Source organism: Myxocyprinus asiaticus, chromosome 7 (assembly GCF_019703515.2).
Source record: "Myxocyprinus asiaticus isolate MX2 ecotype Aquarium Trade chromosome 7, UBuf_Myxa_2, whole genome shotgun sequence".
Classification (NCBI taxonomy): domain Eukaryota; kingdom Metazoa; phylum Chordata; class Actinopteri; order Cypriniformes; family Catostomidae; genus Myxocyprinus; species Myxocyprinus asiaticus.
The window spans coordinates 44702639-44726856 of NC_059350.1; the positions used below are offsets into that span (position 1 = coordinate 44702639).

Genomic DNA, 24218 nt, shown 5'->3' on the forward strand with positions numbered 1-24218 from the left:
GTCCTAAATATTAGTAAACATGTCACAGTAACTTCCCCCGACAACGTAGATACATCACAATCGGTTAACACACGAGTAATGTTCCATTCATACAACCATGACAACCAATATAAGCTTCAACAACCCTACCAGACAACATATCCAAGCATTATAGTGGGTAAACAACTTCGCCAAACAGATAACAGAAAAACATCCAACCAGATTGCAGTGATGCTGTCCTTAACTGTATGAGTGTGACTGACTGAACATAGTTTCTCCAGTCGGAACACGAGACAGCGGATACTTCTTCCCTGTGTTTAAGGACATGATGTAATGATGCAAGGATGTACGTTATAAGCCAGCGATTTCGCGCCAAATCTTACCCGACAGCTCAAAAAACAAATAATTTTTATTGGTTTATTGTAGTGAATCGGGGTAATGTAAGGACATTGTTTTGAACACTGATTGTTTATGTACTCAATCAATAATGGCAATTTGTTAATTTTTAACCAAAAAAATCTTACATAGTGCAGCTTTAAAATACGACTCTTCATTTTTGCATTAGCTGCTTTGACGGCAGATTTGTGTACATGACTCTTGCAGAGGCGGGGTTAAAACTGTCTAGAAACTTGGCTTAAAGCGATAGTTTACCCAAAAATGAAATTTGTATGACTTTCTTTCTTCTGCTGAACACAGATTAAGAGTTTTTGAAAAATATCTCAGCTCTGTTGGTCCTGTAAATGCAAGTGAAAAAGCAGATAAAAGCAGCATAAAAGTAATCCACATGACTCCAGTGATTCAGTCTACAGTAGTGATATGATAGGTGTGGGTAAGAAACAGATTTATAGTCTATACTATTACTATAAATCTCCACTTTCACTTTCACATCTAAAAGTCACATGCGGTGCCTGTTTAGTTTCACTTTCATATCTTGTGAAAGTGAAAATAGAGATTTATAGTTACAAAGGATTTAAATGTTGATCTGTTTCTCACCGACACCTATCATATCGCTTCTGAAGATGTGGATTAAACAACTGGAGTCTTATGGATTACTTTTATCCTGCTTTTATCTGCTTTTTGGACCTTCAGATTTCAGGCCACCAATCACTTGCATTGAAAGGACCAACAGAGCTGAGAAATTCTTCTAAAAATCTTCATTTGTGTTCTGCAGAAGAAAGAAAGTCATACACATCTGGGATGACATGAGGGTGAGTAAATGATGAGAGAATAAAAATATTTGGGTGAAATATCCCTTTAACTGCAGCCAACCTTGCAAACGTCAGCAGAGAAGAGTCAGTCGTATCACCTGAAGAGCAAGCTATGACATTTTATTAAATAAAAAATATGCATGGATGAATCGTTCATAATAAGACCAATAACATGCATCAATAAAATAAATAGTCAATTTTGAATTCATGCCGACTTTAAGTGATAATTTTCATATGTGTTTATTTAAATTCAAATGTCCTGTGAATGCCCCTAAATTATCTATCAGTCTTGTCTAATTCCTATAATTATTTCTTATAAAAAACACAAATTTAGCCCCATCTTTTTTGGAAGGTACTGTCATAATCTGCACTTTGTTGCTAATAAATGCAAAAGAATTGTGCATAATATCAGGTTTATTAATAATAGATAGATATGTACATATCTATGGGGCATTTCACAGTGATTTTGAAAGTCTAAGCCTTTGGCAGCTTAATAGCCTTGCAAATGCTGTTTCAATATGCATGAGTCTCATTTGTCTTAATGGATCTTTTTCCAAAGATGGCCAGAATTCCGAAGACATCCAACAAGCTGCTCAGCAGTTACGTGCTCGATGGGTCGACTTCTGCGCTCTCCTGGCTGAAAGGCTGGCGTGGTTGGCCTACCAGACCAAAGTCCTGGCCTTCTACAATCTCTTCCAGCAGCTGGAGCAGGCTGTGGTGACCGCTGAGAACTGGCTGAAGGTGCAATCGCCTCCCGCGTCCGAGCCAGAGCCCCTGAGGATTCAGCTTGAGCGATGCAGGGTAACCACCGATGTCTGTGCCCGTGCATGGGGTCTTGTTCCTCCTTAGATTTGTCTTTCAATGTCTGTTTGTTCTGTGTCCATATGCAGGGCAAAGTCTGTCTTTTCCTGTGTCTGTTCAGGTAATGCCATTCGCCAACTGCATGTGTTAATATAATCTTAGTATTTTACGCAAAAAAAGTTAAACATGCAGTGATGATGATGCATAGAATGCATTCGTGCAAAACGTTAATTTAATTATTCCCGATAAATGGCCTTGAGTTTTATGATTTTTAAAGTCAATATGAGATCAAAATTGACTATATTTGTTTTCTTAATACACATTGTTGTTCTTATTTTCAAAAGAACCTTCCATCAAAACTCGCTCTGCCTCTAAAATAGCTTCACCAAGCCCTCTAACGTTTTTCAATCCCTTCCATCCATCTGCCTAGTTCCATACTGGTATGTAAAGCCCACTTTCATGATCCAATCAGTTCTCAATGTATAAAATCAAGTCCCGCCCTACATTTTTTTTCATTGAATATCCTGTTAAATTTGGAAATTCCTCAGATTACGTGAGCACAATGGTTTGTGGACAATTTTTCATGAAGATTTAGGGTTACAAATGAACCAATTTCTTTAATGTGATTTTATAATGCGATAATGGGATTTCTCAACACCTACAATATGACATATTCATATATGTCATATAAACTTGTGGTGGATATATACATTTCATTTAATGGTCATATCATTGTTTTGTTTTAATCATTTAATTCTTGTATCTGAGGTCCACTGATAATGTTACTAAAATGTTCTGGCACCAAAATCATTTGTGATTAACTTTTACATGGCCATTTTCCTACTCTATGACCCTTAGAATTTTTTTCTGTACATTTAAGACTTCTATGTACAGGAAATGGCCTCTGTTATGATTGGCTAGTTACTTTGCATGTGAAATGAGTAGTGATGCTTACACACAGGCTGCGGGTTTGCTGTCAGGTCCAGTATAATTCCTTTAATAACAGCCTCTTTTCAAAGCCTGCATTACCTTGTGACAGGTTTAACCTAGTCCAACCTAGTCTCATAGAATGAAGGTTACTATAACTACATTTTTGCAAACTGAGTTTTACATGCTGCTTACTATGTTTGCTGCAGTTTCCTGATGAAATTAACACTAGAGGCGCTACAACACCTGTGCGTTTTATTCACTTTCACACAAATCACAGGTACTATTTTTTCATGCTATTACTCACACCATGCTATGTTATTATGTCAAAACACTTTTACTCTAACACATCCTTTGAAAAACGATACATTATAATGATTGTATTTCATGTTGAATTTGCTTTTAAAACACTATCGGTTAGGTTTAGACATAGGTTTAGGGTAAGGATGTCTGTTTTGTTCACCTCTCATTTATCGTTTAAGTCACTATTGGTTTGGTTTAGGATAGGGAGGTACGTTTACTCATTAAAATATCCATATAATATTCATCTTAAAAACCTTGCCTGTTTACAACATAATTTCACTCACTTTTAGCGCCCCCCTACTGGACATTTCACTGGGAAACTGCAGCCAAATGTGTAATGAAGCACATAATTTTGGTTTGCAAAAATGTTGCCATTGAAATGTAAATTTAATGAGATCAGGCTGGACAGGTTCACAAAACAATCAACAACATTCGTTCCAATTCCATTAATCATTACATAACTGATTTAATGGCGACTCTGGATGACTTATGCATTTTACTGAAGTTTTCATGTAATTTAACTGTAATGGCAGTAATTATATAGGATGATTTGATTGAAAAAAAGAACAGATTTTCATTGTCTGCTGGCTGTGGACTCTGTTTAGTGGGGTAGACGTTGCTTGTTAGACTGATGAATACAATATAACAGGCCAAAAGACAAGCTGTATGATATAAAAGGTTTATTGATCAAAGCTCTGCAGGTTTAAAGTCTATGGCTGTCTTTGTTCATCTATTCTACCTTTTCATCTATGAATATCTACCTGACAGCTTTCAATATAAACGTCTGTCTCGCTTCTTTCTCTCTATCAGATCCTTGTTTCTATAATGTGTCTTTCAGTAGAGAAATGTCTCCCTAAAGACATTGAGTTTTTGTGATGAATAAACCATTGCATATAATCAACTCATTTCTAACTATTTCTTAGGTTTTGTTGAATACCCTTAATATTGAACAAATAATAATAATATAATATTTAATTATAATGATAATATTAAGGGCTATCCTTATAACATGTTAACTTAAGAAAATTAAATATACAAAAAGGTTTTGAACAAATTAATATAATAATAATAATAAGATATTATGTATCACTATAATATTTATGGCTGTCATTTTACATTTACATTTATTCATTTGGCAGATGCTTTTATCCAAAGGGATTTACAATTAAGATAAAAACAATTTTAACATGTAAATTTAGTAAAATTAAATATATAAAAAAAATATTTAGGAGCTTCTCTCAGCAAATATTGATATAGGGTATTATTTGCAATTAATCTGATTAATTAATTAGCACATTATGTAATATATTCCATTATTTTGTAATTGATTGACAGTCCTATAATATTATAATTAAAAAAAAACAATATTGTGTTAACATAATAATATTGTGTTAAATAAGTGTAATAATAATATAAGTGTTTTGTAAGTGTAATTATTAAAAGTGTAGTATTAAGTAAGGTTTAGGCATTTTATGGGAATGTACTTATCAGACAGCAATACTGAGCTTAGTTACAATTTTTTATTAGATTTGTCAAGAGACTTTTTCATTGTGGTCTATAAACAACATATTATCAATAAACTTTATATACTGTACATTTTATAGGACAGACGATGCATTCAAGATTTTATGAAGTTTTTATTGAATTTTTGTTATTGTTTTGTTTTATTGTTAATACATTTGCCTTGCAAAATAATGTTCAGCTCAGCATTTGAATCAGTATAGACAGGAATGCCTAAAGTTATGCATAATAAATGGTCGTGTTTATGACTACTTCAGGTGCTGAGATGGGACAGCAAAAGATGAGGCCACTTTTCCTGCCAGTATTTGTGTCATTATGTCACTTATCTTGAAACATAACGAGAATGTTTTATTACCGTTCACAGGATGAGATTGCTCGCCTCTCTGCTCTTCAACCACAAGTGGAGAAGCTGCACGGACAACTTCAGGAGCTGAGACAGAAAGAAGAGACGCCCGTCCTCTTTGATGCCGACATCTCTGCCTTCCAAGAGCACTACCACCAAGTCCTTGAGGACCTGAGGGCCCGGGAACGACAGCTGGTTCTAGGTGAGGGATGCCTAGTGCTGGGCTATTTGGGGTGATGTAAAGGGAGTACGTAGTAGCACTTGTATGTAGGATTTAAACTGAAGTATGGTCTGGTGTAATTATGTTTGCCTCTGAGCTTGCAGCATTTTTATAAATCTTTTAAATCAACAAGCTTTTCTACCCTATTATTCTGTACAAGCGTTTGAAATTTTCATGGCCTTGTTCTCATTTTTAAGAATTCTCTGGCTGAGAGGTAAGTGGTGTCTTGTGAGTTTCACTGAGAAAGTAAAGACCAACAGTTATTCTTAAAGCTTGTGATATCAGACACAGACTGTTCTCTTTTTCCACATTATCTTTACGGTTCTCCACATTTAGAATAATAGTAAAGTCATTGAAACTATTATGTAGTGAAACATTTTAAACAAATCAAAAGTATCTTAAATGTCAGCTTCTTCAAAGTAGTCATCCTTTGCCTAGATTTCAGTTCTGTACACTCTGGGCATTCTCTCAACTAACTTCATGAGATTGCCATGTATGTTGGGCACTTGTTGACTACTTTTCCTTCATTTTCAAGTTCAGCTAATCTTTCAATAAATAGATAACTTCTTGCTTTTAAATAACTAAATAAATACATTTAGTTTTTTTAAAGAAATACATAGGCACAATTTATATTTCTCTACAAACTAATTTTAGGCATTTAATCATAAGCCTACGGGTCAAAGATTTTTAAAGTTCACGAAAAGCGTAAATTCAGTAAAGGGTGTCCATACATTTGACTAATAAAATGTGTTAATCCTCTGAGACCTGAGCGTGACTGCTGTGTGCACTTTCATTTCTCTTTTTGATTTGCAATTAGTAGCACCTAATAAACATAAAATAAATAAATAAAAATTCTAGAGCAAATAGTTTTCCTAAAAATGTATGTCAACATATGTGGACATCAGGACTAAGTTGTGAAATTGTAAATAATACCAAGCTATAGATTTTTATTTATATATAAAATTGTTTATTATGTTTCCAGGAGTGTTTGTTATTCATGTTTTTGAGATATTACAGACATTACAGCTAATTTTCTGTAAAGCTGCTTTGGAACAATGTGTATTGGGAAAAGCACAAATAAAAACTATACAAGTAAAAAAATATTTGACTTGACTTTTAATGTTTTTTCTAATTTGACAACAAAATATCAATTTTCTCTCTTTGCACTGTCAAACAAACCAGTGATAGCCAGCACTCAAGAATTTTACCAATCAGAAATTAGCATAATTAATTCTAATACAAGTAATGGCCAGCATCGTCCAATCACTGCCAACCATGTTAAAATAAAATTATGCATTATAAATTCTGAATCTAAGTACTGATTACCTGCTGCCAACCATGTTGAGTGGTTCAAACATCATCTGCAGCCTGAAACTGAACTTTTGATAGGAAGTTTGGATTGAATGCACTTGGCTTCATATGAAAGATATAGGTTGCTCCCTTGCTCCCTATTTAGTGAATGACTTAACCTTCAGTGTGCTGTCTGTCTGCACTGGTCTCAGAACAGTTAGAAATAAACCATAATTTCATCCTAACTCCATATAAAGCCTCTGAAAAAAAAAATTTCTCAATGTAAAAATGCACAGTAAATATAGGATTCCTAATGAAATCCTTGTGCCCTTGTACACATTACTGTACATTGTGTTTAGCAGCATGGCGTTTTGTGATAAACTGCTGAAATAAAAAAAATAATAATAAATGGCACATTGGATGGAACTAGAGACTCTAATCTTTTGACTCAAACAGCTTTCAATGTAAAGACTTAATTAGGTTTCTTACCAGATTAAGTTTTGTTGTGTTTCTCCCAAAGACAAACTCAGCTGTGACCGGTGCCATGTTGTTTTGACACATGACTCTATCCGTCGAAAGTTTAACCCTTAACTGACAGCCCAGAGTCTCCTGGACAGATCAGTCAGTTTAAATTCAAATAAATTATGCGTTGCGTATAGCGAAGCCAAAATACAATGTCCACGCATATGTATGCGGGGTCACACGAGGTTAAAACGTAGCTGAGAGCTCATACACTCTTATTTGTATATTAAATAATTATCCAAGCAGCCAAAATATAGAATAAATGACTATGCAAGTAGGCGGGGAATGTGTAGAACTTTGTAAGTTATGGACGTTCAAATTCTGTGGAAAACTTTTAGACTTTATATGGAGTTCTGCTGGTGCAGATTCTATGCAGACCTGCACATGAGCCTGTGTCTTCAACCTGTCCACTGATCTCTCTTCTCTTTTCTCATGTTAGTCCAGTCCAGTCTTCCACCAGCACGTTATAAGGAGGTGATGGCAGCGCTGTTGGCCTGGCTGCAGCAATGTGAGAATAAACTATCCATCCCCTCCACCGCAGTCACAGAGTACCCAGTCATGGAGCAGAGACTCAAAGACATCAAGGTTTGTTTTTTCCACAAAGATTGATAAGTCCATTATAGATTCATTAACCATAGTTCTTGCACAGTAACCATTATTTAATTGGTATTTATAGTAATACCATAGTAACCACAGGTAAAACCGCGGATGGGTTCTCATTACAATGATGATCAATGTAACTGTGGGTTCTACAAAAGCAAACTATGGAATTTGTCATAAAAGTAGTAGAGGGGGGCCTGGGTTGCTCAGCGAGTATTGACGCTGACTACCAACCCTGGAGCCACGAGTTTGAATCCAGGGCATGCTGAGTGACTCCAGCCAGGTCTCCTAAGCAACCAAATTGGCCCGGTTGCTAGGGAGGGTAGAGTCACATGGGGTAACTCCCTCGTGTTCGCTATAATGTGTGCTTCTCGCTCTCGGTGGGGCGCGTGGTGAGTTATGCGTGGATGCCGTGTAGAATAGTCAAAAATCAAAAAATCAAATCACTTTATTGTCACACAGCCATATACACAAGTGCAATGGTGTGTGAAATTCTTGGGTGCAGTTCCGATCAACATAGCAGTCGTGACAGTGATGAGACATATACCAATTTACAATAACATCAAATTAACACAGCACAATTTAATCATCTGATATACACATAATTACACTCAACAATATACAAATAATAACATACACTGTACAGTATACAATACGCACTATATAGATACACATTATTCAATAAAAAAAAATAAAAAAAAATATAAAAAAGTATATATAGAATGTACAGTATTGTACTGTATTGACATTCAGGCTGTCGGTTGATTGTCAGTTGTTAAGAGAGAATATAATATAATAATAATATAATTTATGACAGTCCGGTGTGAGATATAAGAGTAAGGGTAATAAAGTGCAGTGCTGATGTATTTTGATCGTGGGAGATCAAGAGTTCAGAAGTCTGATTGCTTGGGGTAAGAAGCTGTCATGGAGTCGGCTGGTGCGGGTCCTGATGCTGCGATACCGCCTACCTGATGGTAGCAGTGAGAACAGCCCATGGCTCGGGTGGCTGGAGTCTCTGATGATCCTCAGAGTGGGCCTCCACACACGCTACATCTCCGCGGTAACACGCTCAACCAGCCACGTGATTAGATGCGCGGATTGACAGTCTCAGACGCGGAAGCAACTGAGATTCGTCCTCCGCCACCCTGCCAAAAAAAAAAAAAAATAATAAAATAGCAGAAAGTATAAACACAAGGGCAGTTAGTTAGTATATTCCTGCACTCACCAAATCTACAACATTCCCACGAAAATACCACAGTTGCTGTCAGTGTATGAATTTTACAGTGACAGAATGAATGTTACTATAACTACATTTTTGCTAAATTAGTTTTATGTGCTGCAGTTTCAAGGTGAAATTAACAGTAGAGGCTCTACAACAACTGTGCGTTTTATTTACTTTCACACAAATCACGGGTACTATGGCTGATTATTACTTTATAAACACTTATTTTTCTCTCTATTACTCACACACTGCTATGTTATGATATCGAAATACTTTTACTCTAACACATCATTTGAAAAACTATACATTTTAATGCTTGTGTTGCAGACCCACCTACAGTACATACACATATTGCAACATGATTAGCTTCCACTCTAGCTCACCTGACAGAGTGCTGGACACGAAATGACGTGGTTGCTTCAGTAAATGTACTTTTCATGTTGAATTTGCTTTTAAAACATTATCGGTTAGGTTTAGGCATTGGTTAAGGGTAAGGATGTCTGTTTTGTTCACCTCTCATTTATATTTTTCAACACTCAGTTAAGTTTAGGTCTTGGTTTAGGGTGAGAATATCTGTTTTGTTCACCTCTCTTTTATCATTGAGATAAATGAGACACTATTGGTTAGGTTTAGGCTAAAGTTTTAGGTTAGGGAGGTACGTTTTACTTATTAAAACATCAATTTAATATTCACCTTGAAAAACCTTGTCTGATTACAACATCATTTAATTTGCTTTTGGCGCCCCCGCGGGACATTTCACTGGGAAGCTGCAGCCAAACGTGTAATGAAGCACATAATTTTGGTTTGTAAAAATGTTGCAGTTGTCACAAAAATTTGATGAGATCAGGCTCAAATTTACTTTTGCCGACGCTATTAACGCACACACATGAGGTTTTAAACCCTTAGGACTTTCTTTCTTCTGTGGGACACAAAAGGATATGTTTGACAGAATGTTACCTAGAGTCACCATTCTGTAAAATTATGCAATTACTTTTTTCTTCTTTTTTTTTTTTACGTGTAATGTGCTAATTTGAAATAAAGTAATAAACTGTGTCAGAAATTAACTTTTACATCAAGGGGAAATATTTGCCCCCTATATTGATTTTCAGGGGCATTTTTTACCTTTATGGGGGCATATTTTTTTCTAACCATTAAAAAGAAACTGTCTCATCCATTTATGTCAAATACTTAAATTGAATTGATAAATTAATAAAAATGATTTAAATTATTCATATAAATTCAGAATTTATTAACTCTTGCCCCCACATTTAGAATTTCAGGGCATTTGGTGGCATTTTTGCCCTGAGCCCCCCTAAATTTCCCCCTAAATTTCCGACCTTGGTGCTAAATAATTACATTACTTCTGTTTTGCCAATGTATCATTTAATACTTATCTTAACGGAAAGCCCACCATTAACTTACTGTTGCTGTGATTACCTTCTAAAAGCACTTCATAATTCTCACACTGGTTACAAATAGTGTAACTATAATAAAACCATGGTACATTTTGTAACAAATTTGTTTTACTACTATTTTGTTTTTCATTTCTTAAACATTCCAAAAATATTCAGTGTATAACGTTCCATTTTTTGTCATTCAGAGCATTCCTCATTGTGAATATTTAACTATATCTGTGCATGAAAATTGCTTCATTTCCCACAATATTTCATAGGCAATTCAAGCAGCACAGAAGGAGCATCAGAGTGAGGTGGATGACCTCAATAAGATGGCCGAGCAGGTGTTTCAGAAAGCACCACCTGAGATCTGTCAGAAGTACCGCACCGAACTGGACAACGTGATGGTGCGCTGGAGACGTGTGTGTGAGCAACTGGAGGAGAACATTCATAAGCTGCAGGATCACATGACCAAACTACAGCAGTTCCAGGCACGTGCTGCTGAAACAATATGCTGAACAGGCTTTTCCTTTAATTACACTGGCCCTAGTTTCCCTGTAGCAGTTGCACTTCACCGAAACTATACTAGGTCATTTCCAAATAGATTGTACTTTATGCTAAGTAAGGGATAATGTACAGTCAGCCACAAAGTAAACCCCAACAGGGTGATCAGGCAGTCTTTTATCACTCTAAATGGGTTTAATTGCAATTATGACCCACGAAACGATTTTGGTTGCCTGTGACTATGAAAGGAACAGTTCACCCAAAAATGAAAATTCTCTCATCATGTATGACCTCATGCTATCCCAGATGTGTATGACTTTCTTTCTTCTGCAGAACACAAACAACGATTTTTAGAAGAATATCTCAGCTCTGTAGGTCCATACAATGCAAGTGAATGGTGATCAGTACTTTGAAGGTCCAAAAATCACATATAGGCAGCATAAAAGTAATCTAAACAACTCCAGTGGTTTAATAAATGAAGCGATGCAATCACTTTGAATGAGAAACAGATCAATGTATCAATCCTTTTTTACTATAAATATCCACTTTCACTTTCACAGTCTGAAAGTGAAAGTGGAGATTTATAGTAAAAAAGGACTTAAATATTGATCTGTTTCTCACCCACACATATTATATCGCTTCTAAAGACATAATGATAAATATTATGGGCCTTATTTTAAGAGCGCAAGTGTTACGTGCAAGGCAATGGGCATGGCCATGAACTTTTGGTATTTTCGTCCAAGCATGCACTAAGTCTAGGCGCAAGTGGGTTTGGCGAAATCATGCGCGCAACAAGCAAATGGCTGGACTAAGTTCAATTTAATTCTGAGGTTCTTTTCCGGTTATTCCAGTTTCTGCGTCCTATTATATAGTCCATTCCCTCAAGCACCAATGATTTAAACAAAAACAGCACATTCATAAGAAGTTGATAGTGTAAATGGAGTGTATGCAATTACTTAAAATAATAGAAATATGGACTTACGTTCTTTTGTGCATTAACTGCGTCCTTGATGAATTCCAGGCATATTTCTATGACAGTGACACATGCTCCTTTTATATGAATGGAAAATGCGATTCTCATCAGAATTTGGATGTATGCTCCTTTAAATTTTAGAGAATGTATGTATTATTAATTATTTGTATCTACTGTTACACAAATCATGGCTAGTATTAACAGTGATTGTATCGGAACGCACTTCACTTCTACCGGTCGATTTTGATTTTGAAAAAATTTATTCATTTACTGAAACACGAACAAATTAAACCAAATATATTTCTAAATTCAAATTACACTTCAAACAAAATGAAAATATAATCAAAATAACAAAGTGGTCAAACAAAATCATACTAAATCCAAACATTTTACTCTCTCCAACTTCTTCCACCTGCCCCTTTTGCAGTGACCTAAAATACCAATATAGATTAGGTCATAAATACAATTTTAAATATAAACATAATGATAATAATTGAAAATAAGCAATGAACTTTAGATAGTTTAACACAATCTCATAATTATAATTTTTTCTCAAAATGCCTACGACAGTGATTGTCAGGGACTTAATTTAATATTCCACTATATTTTAAGAGTTTGGACATGAACTTTATTACCACCGGCTGGTGGAATCTCCAAACTGCAAATGCAGGAACTGAATTTGGACTTTGCGTTGAGATAAGACATGGTATTGAAATGTCTTATCGCAACAACCAAATTCTATTCTTTGCGCCACTTCATTTACATACAATACACCCACAGTTTGCACGCCTACACCCGCAGTGGCGCAAACACTCCCACCCTCGCCCACTCAAAATAGAGCCTTTTGTTTGCAGACTTTGGGAACTTGACAAACCTGAGCACAGTTTGTGACATTTTTTAGGTTTCTTTTGAAACTTTAGTTGTGACACATGTGAGATTACTTGGGTCTACATATCAGGTGGATAATTTGAGAAGCACTTTTTTGATTTGCTCTCCATTTTATTTAATTGTTCTCTGGAAAAGATTGATATATTAAAGAGATCTCATTTGTGATGTTTCATTCCTATTGGTTGTGGAAAAAAGTATATATATACTGTATGTGTGTGTGTATATATATATATATATATATATATATACAGGGTTGGGAGGGTTACTTTTGAAATGTATTCCACTACAGATTACAGAATACATGCTGTAAAATATCATTTGTAATGTATTCCATTAGATTACTCAAGGTCAGTAACGTATTCTAAATACTTTGGATTACTTCTTCAGCACTCGTCGATTTTTTTTCACTTGTTTTGACTATAAAAGCTCTGCCAGTACAGTAAGACAAAATACACGTTAAAAATACATTCTCTGAAAAACCTAAATATCTTATGCAGTGTTGTTTCTAAAACAAGATAAATCAAATTGATCTTGTTTTAAGGATTTTTAGATATTTTTACAGGAAAACAATACAGAAATTATTATCAAGAATATGATTTTTGCCCTAATATCAAAGGTCTTACTAGAAAAAACAAATTATGATCCAACGTGAATTTTCTTGATAAAAAATGACACCGCCCAACCAAGTCTGAATGGAATCAATGAGGTGGGACTGGCCTTGAAGAGTGAAGCCGAGGTGCCGTTTGCCATAAAAATACAGAAAATGCTGGATGAACTCAATGCTTGATATGATCGTGTCTTGTAACATGTGCATGTAAAATGGCTAGAAATAGCATTTTAACTAAGTATAAAGCTGACAATTTACCCAAGGTTTATTTCTATTTCTTCTGCTCCAAACTTACTTCAAACATACCTCTCTGTCTGCTCGTATGAATGTAACACATCATAAGAAAGTGTTTCACCGCTGTTCAAATGCACTTTGGATCGCATCATTTATATGTATAAATGTTTTCCATCTGAAAGGACTAAATATTAAATAAAACAAATGACAATAAAATGCAAAGTAATCTCTTCAGTAATCAAAATACTTTTTGAATGTAACTGTATTCTAATTACCAATGATTTAAATTGTAACTGTAGTGGAATACAGTTACTTATATTTTGTATTTTAAATACGTAATCCAGTTACATGTATTCCGTTACTCCCCAACCCTTTGTGTGTGTGTGTGTGTGTGTATATATATATATATATATATAAAACAATAATAGTGAATGCATCCTCTAATATAGCTTCATTTCATCCCATGGTAGAATGACACAAAAACCTTGCAGAAGTGGATGGCAGAGGTTGATGTTTTCCTGAATGAGGAATGGCCAGCTCTGGGAGATGCTGAGGCCTTGGAGAAACAGTTGGAACAGTGCACGGTGAGGACACTCTTTATTTATTTAGCAATAAAACTAACTTTACACTCTTAAACTTGGAATGGAACTGCTGATGCCAAACTGATCTAGAGCAAGATGTGCTAAGGGCAATTTCCATGAATAGGGGACAATTTGGTGTCCAATTACTTTTTTAAAACTTAAGAGGCCTATAAAACAAATCCCATATTTTTTGTTGTGAAAACTTGTAGAAATGATGATTCTGGCCTGTCCCACCCCAAACGTCTTGACCTTCTCAACTTGATTCAACAATTAAATCATAAAACCATTAAACTATTCAAGTTTATGTAAGTAAAAAATTATCCAGTAAATAGTTTTATTTTATTTATGGAAAATATAAGTTTATCAGTAACTATAAAACCCCAAAAATTTGGTGATTTGCAATGTTGTTACTTTACCTATTCTGGCATAGTGTTTGTTGGTTTATTTATTTATGCATTTTTTCTATTTAATTTTAATGTTCATTTAATGTTTAATGCTATAAAATCACAACATGTCCCAACTTCATATAAAATGATCAGAAAATAAAACAGCTCATTTTATATTGAGTGGGGGGGGGGGGGGGGGGGGGGGGACTTCATTTTAAGGGATTCAGGTCCTTTTTTACACCCTATTTGTGGAAAGAGCCAGTGGTCCAAAAACTTACCATAAGTGTTTTTCATGAACATGGCCCAAAAATTTAAATTCAGGAGAGAGCGCTTCTTATTCAGAGGCGAAGCGTAGCCTAAATTAAAGCATTGGTCTGGATGAGAAGGAACTGTTTCTCATTAAGATGAAATCTGAAAAAATGTGTTGTTGGGAGTGCTGTTAATATAGCCATGGCGGTAGATGAATAAGCCGGGAACCCACTGGGACCTGATTCAGTACAGCCCCTGCTTTCTCCTTTAGGCAACCATTGGAAATTATTTTCCATATTCCTGATCATGAAAACTGCTGCTTAACATAAAATAATTTTTTTTACATGCCATTTAAAAAAAAAAAAATTCTACCCCATGGTAGGTTTTCTGCAATAATATGGCAATAGGTTTTGGAAGTAGAATTAGGTCAGTGGATTTGTATGACCTGGTTTTCAGAGTGGCCTAGACTGTCTATTTCAAACATCCTTGTTTGATTTGCCAGGCTCTGGTGAATGACATTCACACCGTCCAACCAAGTCTGAATGGAATCAATGAGGTGGGACTGGCCTTGAAGAGTGAAGCCGAGGTGCCGTTTGCCATAAAAATACAGAAAATGCTGGATGAACTCAATGCTCAGTGGGAGCTCATTTGCAAACAGGTAATTAATGTGCCACATGGGCTTCCAGTGCATTATACTAGTTAATTATGAGGTGAGGTGCAGTTTAATCATCTAAAGAAGCCCACGTGTACCATTTTCACACCAAGGCAATGTCTAAGTGAAATTTAGTGATGTTAGTAGTGCATTTCCTGGAGTTTTAGGCAGAAGGCTTGACATTAAAAGAATTTTTAACTGTTTGTTGTTGGTCCTCAGGCTTATGCAAAGAAATCTGCCTTGAAAGGAGGGCTGGATATGACTGTGAGTTTGAGGAAGGAGATGCAGGAAATGCAGGAATGGATCGCTCAAGCCGAGGAAGAGTATCTAGAGCGAGACTTCCAGTACAAAACACCAGAGGAGCTTCATAAGGCCGTGGAGGAGTTGAAGGTTTGATCTTGAGTTGTTTCATTAAGCAGAAGTTGCTCTTTCATAGCTCATGAGACTTAATTAAAGGAATATTCCAGGTTCAATACAATTTAAGCTCAATCAACAGCATTTGTGGCATAATGTTGATTACCATAAAAAAATAATTTAGACTCGACCCTCCCTTACAGAGGTTACAGTGAGGCACTTACAATGGAAGTGAATCGGTCCAATGTTTGGAGGGTTTAAAGACAGAAATTTGAACCTTATAATTTTATAAAAGCACTTACATTAATTTTTCTGTTAAAACTTGTGTATTATTGGAGCTGTAAAGCTGTTTAAATCGTTGTTTTACAATCGTTTTAGGGTTTTAGAGTATATGGTGTTTCATCGTCATGGCTACAAAGTTGTAAAATTGGCTATAATTTTACATAGAAAAGGTTAGTAAGTGATTTTATCACACTAAAATCATGGTAACACGCATATTGTTTATGTCTTGTGGCTATACTTTTGAAACAGTGAGTATTTTAATGTTTACGGATTGGCCCCATTCACTTCCAATGTACGTGCCTCGCTGGAATCAAAATGTTTCCATTGTTTCCTAAATTTTTGTGGTAATCAACACTGTCACAAATGCTGTCGATTGAGCTTAACTTGTATTGAACCTGGAATATTCCTTTAAGCTCCTAGTAAAGTCTCATTAAAGTATCAACTTACAGTAGTTTCTCTTATTTATTTAGTAGGAAAAAAAAAACAAGAATTTCACAGTAACAGAATTACATCAATAACTTGATTTCACTGTAATAGTTTCAAATAAAAAAAATAAAAACTATATTATGTCAAAATGAAGACTCTTGGATTTCTGAGTTTATTGCTTTAAAAATGTAATGGGACACCAAATTGTACCTGATGAATGGAAAGTGCCAAAAATCTAAAGTTTAGAGAAAAGGTGCTGAGAACAAAATGTCTGAGATTCTCCCCAGGTAACTGCTGACTGACACTTAGACAAGAGATAAAATAATTTCAGGCTAATTCTCAGTTAACTTCACAAGTTCAATATAAACCATTCAGTTTTAGCAGCAGGGATCTTCCTTTCTTATTCTTTCTGTGCTAATGCCAGGCTTGGCTTAACTTTGCAAACAGATGCTTAGGAGAAAGTTGATGTTTGCCAACCTTTTTGGAAACCTCTGTTGAATGCTCTCTTAATCTTTTCCTCTCTCTTTCCCATTCAGAGAGCTCAAGAGGAGGTCCATCAAAAGGAAACAAAGGTGAAGCTGCTGACAGATAAAGTCACCAATTTCATTTCAAAAGCTCCTCCCGTGGCCCATGATGCCCTGAAGGCAGAACTGGATGTTTTGACTTCAAACTACCAGCGTCTGTGCAGTCGGCTTGATGGAAAATGCAAGACTTTAGAGGTGAGCCTGATGATCTGTTTCATGGAGTTTGGCAGACACGTCTTTAATCTAAAGCAATTTAGAGTGCATTCTAGTCAGTCATCAGTTTGTGTGTACCATGGGAATAAAACCCAAGACCTTGGTGTTGCAAGCACCATGCTCTACCAGTTGAGCTACAGGAACAAGGTTCAATCCCTTATGCGCAGTGTTGGGGAGTAACTAACGAAGAGTTGTGACACTACTTACTTAATAGATGCATCCTAAATCGCGTACTTCTGCAGTTTAAGAAGTATGTTCACACTGAAAATGCAACGAAGAGAAGAGTACTATGAGTACCCACATAGTTGTACTACTTCAATCGAAATAACGTGTGGAAAGTTAGGCACTTCATGATCTCAGCGGTCACTACTTGCGTTACGTGGTGAAAGTGGCAGGGTTACCTGGCCACAATGCAATTGTAATTAATAGTGAATGTGGCAACTAACAAAACGTCTCTGAAGACAGCACCATACAAATGTAAGTTGAATGCTTTACCATCACCCGACACTGTTTGAATATGTACGTTATTTGAGAAATAAGTGTTGGACTAAAGTTGGCTAACGCGCTAAAGCTAGCAACAACACATGGCGTGCGTTTGAAATGTCACTTCCGTCAGCTGAAAAACAAAATTCTTCAGTGTAGTAAAAGTTTGGTGTTGTTTAGTGTAAATGTATCTGTTTCTAGTAAGCAGTGTTAATCTCGTAAATGAAATTACTGACGAAAATGTTCATTGATGAAGAGTTTTTTTTATTTTGTCAGTGATAACAAAGACAAGACAAAAAAGATGCATCATGACGATAACTGAACGGTTTTAATAAAAATATACTGTTGAAGAAAATATGAAGAGATGTGAGATTAAATAGCAATATCTACAACATAAACATAATATTGCAACTTACATGTGCACAGACAGTGAAGCAAATGAACAGGTGAACTTGAACAGAGTTATGCGCTAGTCAGATCTACCTGTTTCCTTAACCTCATTAGACCACCGCGTGACTTGTATGTGCGCATTTTCCATTTCATTTTTTATTTGTAACTAGTAGTACCTAATAAACAAGCAAAAAAAAAAAAAGAATATATATATATATATATATATATATATATATATATATATATATATATATATATATATATATATATATATATATATATATATAATTTATTTTTTATTTTTTTTAGATCAAATAGTTGTCCTAAAAATTGATGTCCTCATATGTGGACAGTGGGACTAAGTTGTGAATTTTTTTTAAGAAATACAAAGTTATAGAAAGTCAGATTTTTTTCATCAAATAGTTTATTATGTGTCCAGGAGTGTTGGTTATTCATGTTTTTGAGACGTTATAGACATTACAGCTGATTTTCTAGAAAGATGAATACATAACTCTGATTAAAAGTAATGGCCAACATCATTAAATTACTGCCAATCATGTTAAAATAAAATTTTGAATTATAACATTCTGAATCTATGTACTTATTATCATTGTCCCATGTCTGTCAAACATGCTGAGTGGTCCAAACATCATCTGCAGCCTGAAACTGAACTTTTGGTCGGATTTTAGGAGTGAATGCTCTTAGCTGCATAGAAAAGCTATAGGATGCACCCTTGCTCCCTATTTAGTGATTGACTTAACCTCCAGTGTGCTGTCTGTCTGCACTGGTCTCAGAACAGTTTGAAATGCACTTTATTTTCATCCTTACTCCATATAAAGCCTCTGAAAACAAAATTTTTCAGCTTTTGGATGAATACATTTATTCTCAATGTGAAAATGCACAACCAATATATAGGAATGCATTTACTAATGTTAATGAATAGCACCTTATTGTACAGTGTTAACAAACAAAATTATAACAACATTTAGATTAAAATTAAGTGAAATGACCCACAGATTTGTTACTGTGAAAAGTTATTCAAAATGTTTTTGGAACGTCTGTCAGAAAACCATTCCACAGCCCTCATCTGAGTTCTTCATGTTTATCAGCGCGGCAAAGCGACTAAATATTTAAAGCAGAAAATCAAATGAAACTAGAGATGCTACTCTTTACAACCAAATAGGTTTCAGTGAAAAACATTTGAAGAGGTTTCTTACCAGAGGCACTGCGCCCATAGAAGCAGTTCACGGCCATGGTGTTTGGTCACATGACTCCGTGCGTCAGAATTTTACACTTAAATTACTCCTTAGAGTGTCCTGAACAGTATGCAATGGGTTTAAATTAATTTAAATTATGCATTGCTTATAGCAAAATAGCAAATCCTTGCATGAGGCCACGGGGTCCTACAACAGGGCTGGATCTCAACCACCCCAAGCGCAGGTGAAGCAAAGGGTCGAATTGTATTGAAATGGCACTAACCCTATCCTATCCCTAACTAAATGTAAACACGCACACCCAACCCCAACATTTGGTTAAAGTTTAGTCTGTTACAGTTTGACTAAATTTAAATGACAAAAATTATGACTAAAACAAAAAAACTGTGAAAAGTAACACTGGCTTGTTGCTTGGTAAGCTGCTTTAGTTTTAGAGTAGCTTCCTCAATACTTCTGAAGTGGCACTTTTAGTGTAGCTTTGATCAAAGCTCTTTGGTTGTTATAGAAACTTTCTCTATGAGTCCTCCTGAGTCCATGTGAGATGTTAATGTACTTCATGTTTGTGATATATGATTAACCAGATGCATCGCTCCATCTCTGTTGCCTGTTGTAGGAGGTGTGGGCGTGCTGGTGTGAGCTGCTGTCTTATTTGGAGTTGGAGAACGCCTGGATGGATCTGCTAGAGAAGAAACTCGATGAAACCGAAACCATTCAAGGAGGTGTAGAGGAACTAGAAGAAGCTTTGAATGTGAGTGCATAGATAAGGACTCAAGAAGACCATTTGGCAAACGGAAAGGATTGTGTAAGCTATATGATACAAAAAATTGAGGATTAAAGTATTGGATGGAAGTATTTGTTTCTCAAAATAGAAACCAAACAGACATTTGTGGACATACAGTAAAAATATAGAGCTATAAATGTTATGTGGATAGCATAGTCTAGATAATTTGGTCTTGGAAGTTTTTATGAGAAACGTTTGAGTTCGTATTGAAATCTCTGACTTTTGATTGCAGACATTGGTATCTTGTTTATAACATTGTTGAGATCTCTAATGAAACTCTAAAGAAGACACATGTGACCTAAGCACAAGTCTCCACCAGTTATTGAGTCTCAGCACTGTCTAGAAAAAACAACTGATATATTAATGAGATTTCACTTGTGGTTTTTCTTTCCAGTGGGCTAATACTGGTAATGATGCACTGGTAATGATAAAGTAGACATACTGAAAATTAAATATTACATCATCACCATGAAAACCTTTTTTTTTTTTCAGGTTTCATGTGTAAAACTACACTACATCTATAACAGAGCTATCAAACTGTTATTGAAACTGGTCAACAATCTTCATTCGTAATGTTTCCCATTCCTTCCAGTCCTTAGACACCATGATAAGGGAGCATCCTGAGTATAACCGCAACCAGATCCGTGAATTAGCCCAGACCCTAATGGATGGCAGAGTCCTCGATGAGCTCATACACAAAAAGGTGGAGGACTACAATACACGCTGGGATGAGCTAATGCAAAGGGTAGGAGCAGGATATTCAATAGTGTTTACCACCAAAATTATTATTCTACAGCTGAAGCCTTCCCTTTCCTCTTTTTGATCTCAATAACAGGCTCTGAAAAGGCGACAGCAGCTGGAGAAGAGTTTGCAGTGGGCCCATGAGAACGACAAAACTCTCCGTCTCATTCTGGACTCTCTGAACACCACTGACCGGCATTTGACTGCTTACATAGCAGATGGCATAGATGCTGCTCAGATACCACAGGAGGCCCAGGTATTCATATTGTCTCACATGTGTTTGGACAAACAAATATTAAAGTTATTATCTTTTTTGAATAATAGTTTTGTGATTAACAAAGAACAGTTTAATGGGAAAATTATAAAAGCTCCAAATAGTTCCAGCTCTAAAATTTGATTATATAAGCCATGAAGTTGCAATATAATAGATTTAAGCACACCTGCAACCATACATCTATTCATTTCAGTAGAAATGCGCTGTGTTGGGTGTAATCCAATTACAAAGCAATGAGCTACTGTAATCTAATTACTATTTGGTCAAAATAGTACTGTAATGCAATACATTTTAAATTATTTTAATCAGATTACAGTTACTGACTTTCAGTTAATTTAATTACTTTTATGTACATGATAGGCCCTTACAAAAAATTTGCAGCAAATTTGCCTCTCGTTACTTTCACATGCAAATGAGCTTTTGATTCACCACAAATGTTTGCCAGAAGTCTGTGGCTCTTCACCGGTAGTGGTGAACCTCTGGCAAACCTTTGGCAACAATGGACAATTTGCCACAAGTTTGCCACAGCTCATTTAGATGTGAAAATTATTAATGGTACAAGTATGTGGCAAATTTGCCATGAACTCTCTCGATTTTCGCAAAGGGGGTTCTGCTTATTTCTAATATGTTATATATGTAGAAAACATGAATTATGGCCCCATAACGAGTCATTGTGAAGGAGAAATGTGAGGTGCTGAGTGTATGACTTTTGCGTAGCTATGAACAGGGAAGAAATGTAGATATTATTTTGAATTTGTTGAGCGGAAAAATGTTTTAGAAAGCAACTTAAAAGTAAATAATTAGTAATGTGATTACTTTTTCAAGTAAGTAATTAGTAAAGTAATCTGATTACAATTTTATAGAAATAATTAATAATTTGTAGTGGATTACTATTTTTAAATAACTTACCCAGCACTGGTCATGCGCCATAGTCAAGTTACTTGGCAATCATAAACCGCCTAAAGTTTAATAAACTAATGAACTACATTATTTGGTGGAAGTATTGTTTGTTAAATGACTTTTATAACTAATTATTTACTGAACATTAGTGTCCTTTATAACATTGCTTTTCAATGTTGCTGCCGTGTTATAAAAGCAATAAGCCACTCAAGCCCATGTGTTACAATGATTTTACTATGATTAATGGGGGAGATATACCAACCAAAGATAAAAGTCATCAAAAATACCCATATCGATTGACTACTAACCTAAATATTGTGATTATGGCACTGGTTAAGGGGTTCTGTAAAGCATGACATGGTTAAGGCCTGGTTAAGGACGTGGTAAAATCAATGTAACGCACGGGCTCAAGTGGCATATCGCTTTATCATGTAAACAATTTTTTTTATTAATTACCATTTTTTTAATTATATAAAAAAAAAAATGTACATTAGTATTTTATATTAGTATTTAAAAATATTATTTTGAATTAACTTTTTAACTTTTATTATTTTTAAGGAAACGTTAAAACATTAAAAACATATGTAATGTAAAAGGACATCACTGTTTACCTGATCATTGTCTTTCTTTAACAGAAAATCCAAACTGAGTTGGATGGTCATGAGACAACTCTGGATGACATGAAGAAAAAGGCCATTGAGGTTGATGCATCAGAAAAAGTGATTGGAGAGATTGACGCAACATATGTAAGAGCCACAGATCAAATAACTTTAAATTGAATTTTTCTGGCACATTGTTAGCCATTATCAAACCATTATGTGTTAAAATAAGCTTAACTTTTCATATGTATTGTGTGTGTTTATAGACTCATACATACAGATATACCTAACATACTGTATATAAAATATAAAATTGTTCATTTCACCATAGAATGACATTATAATAATTTTGAGATGAACCCATGTAAATTGTGGCATTAAATACCAGTTAACAAATGGTATTTTCTTGTTGTTCGCCTGTTAAGGATAAATTATTTCAAGTGAAAACCAAGTTCCGGCTTTTCCAAAAGCCAGCCAACTTTGATCAGAGGTTGAGGGAATGTGAGCGTGTGTTAGAGGATGTAAAAGGCAAGTTGGGAGTGTTGAGTATTCGGAGCGTGGAGCAGGAAGTGGTGCAGTCGCAGCTGGAGCAGTGCATGGTGGGTAATGTTGACTGTGTGGTATTTTAGTAGCTTTTTTTTCTAATTTATTTTATTTTATGAATGCTTCAACTGTTAATGCAGGCATTTTTGCCATGCAGATAAACTGATTTTTATTCATTTGAAATGTGTTATTAAAGTTCTAGTTTTACTCTGCTTTGTTAAATTCAAAATTTCCACCATTTACAATGTTATTATAATGTGATGTATTATAAATAATGATATGTGTTAAGTGTATAATATATTGTATGTGTATTCAAATACTATTTTAAGAGTTAAAAATCTTTACAATTGTTTAAGTACAAGTTTTAGTATAGTGCTTGTCAGGAAGTAATAGCACATTGATGATTATTTTAATGCCCTCTCTTCAATATGTTTCTCCTGTGCAGAAGTTTTATAAGAACCTGAGTGAAGTGAAATCGGAGGTGGAGACAGTGATAAAGACAGGAAGACAGATTGTGCAGAGGCAGCAGACAGATCAACCCAAGGAACTGGACGACAGACTGACGGCTCTTAAATTCGTGTATAATGACTTGGGTTCACAGGTAAGGCTGAATGCAAGACCGAGACACTACCAAGCAAAAGTTTGGACACACCTACTCATTCTTTATTATAACTATTTTTCACATTTTAGAGTGATAATGAAGTCATTAAAATTATAAAATATAAATGGAATGTATGGAGATTATGTAGTGACCAAATACATACATACATACATACATACATATATAATATCTTATATATATATATAATATCTTATATATATCCTCATTTTAGTCTAAAACTAATTTCAAACTAATTTAAAATGTTTAAATCGGAATTGTGTAGTTTCTGCACCACTTTCATTACCAAATGGAATTGCAAAAATAATTAACAGGTTTCCTGAACTTTCCCCTCTTCTTCCATTGGTCAGAAAAAAAGATAGCCCCGTCCCAGACTTACATTGGTTGAGTCACTATTGCTGTGTGGGGATCGTCGGGATGCTCAAACAAACAGAGCAATTTTTTTTTATAGTGCCACAAAGCCACAGCGTT

The 24218-nt window shown here is 35.2% G+C and overlaps 1 protein-coding gene across 3 annotated transcripts in view; it reads left to right on the forward strand.

Annotated features, from left to right (window-relative positions):
* dmd (dystrophin) overlaps positions 1-24218 on the forward strand; it is a 149418-nt gene that overhangs the window by 18647 nt on the left and 106553 nt on the right. For 2 of the 3 annotated variants that reach the window (XR_007897663.1, XM_051701980.1), the window contains exons 1-9: positions 15308-15410; positions 15624-15794; positions 17003-17185; positions 19904-20038; positions 20664-20816; positions 20907-21068; positions 22622-22732; positions 23011-23184; positions 23574-23729. Coding sequence is in view for 2 of the 3 variants with exons in the window: in XM_051701980.1 (XP_051557940.1) it covers positions 15366-15410; positions 15624-15794; positions 17003-17185; positions 19904-20038; positions 20664-20816; positions 20907-21068; positions 22622-22732; positions 23011-23184; positions 23574-23729 (1290 nt within the window). In the remaining variant the exon portion in view is untranslated. Of the gene's footprint in view, positions 1-1746; positions 1989-5103; positions 5285-7553; positions 7700-10608; positions 10822-14006; positions 14121-15254; positions 15411-15623; positions 15795-17002; positions 17186-19903; positions 20039-20663; positions 20817-20906; positions 21069-22621; positions 22733-23010; positions 23185-23573; positions 23730-24218 lie in introns of those variants that run through there. The other variant, XM_051701985.1, reaches the window with a different exon arrangement.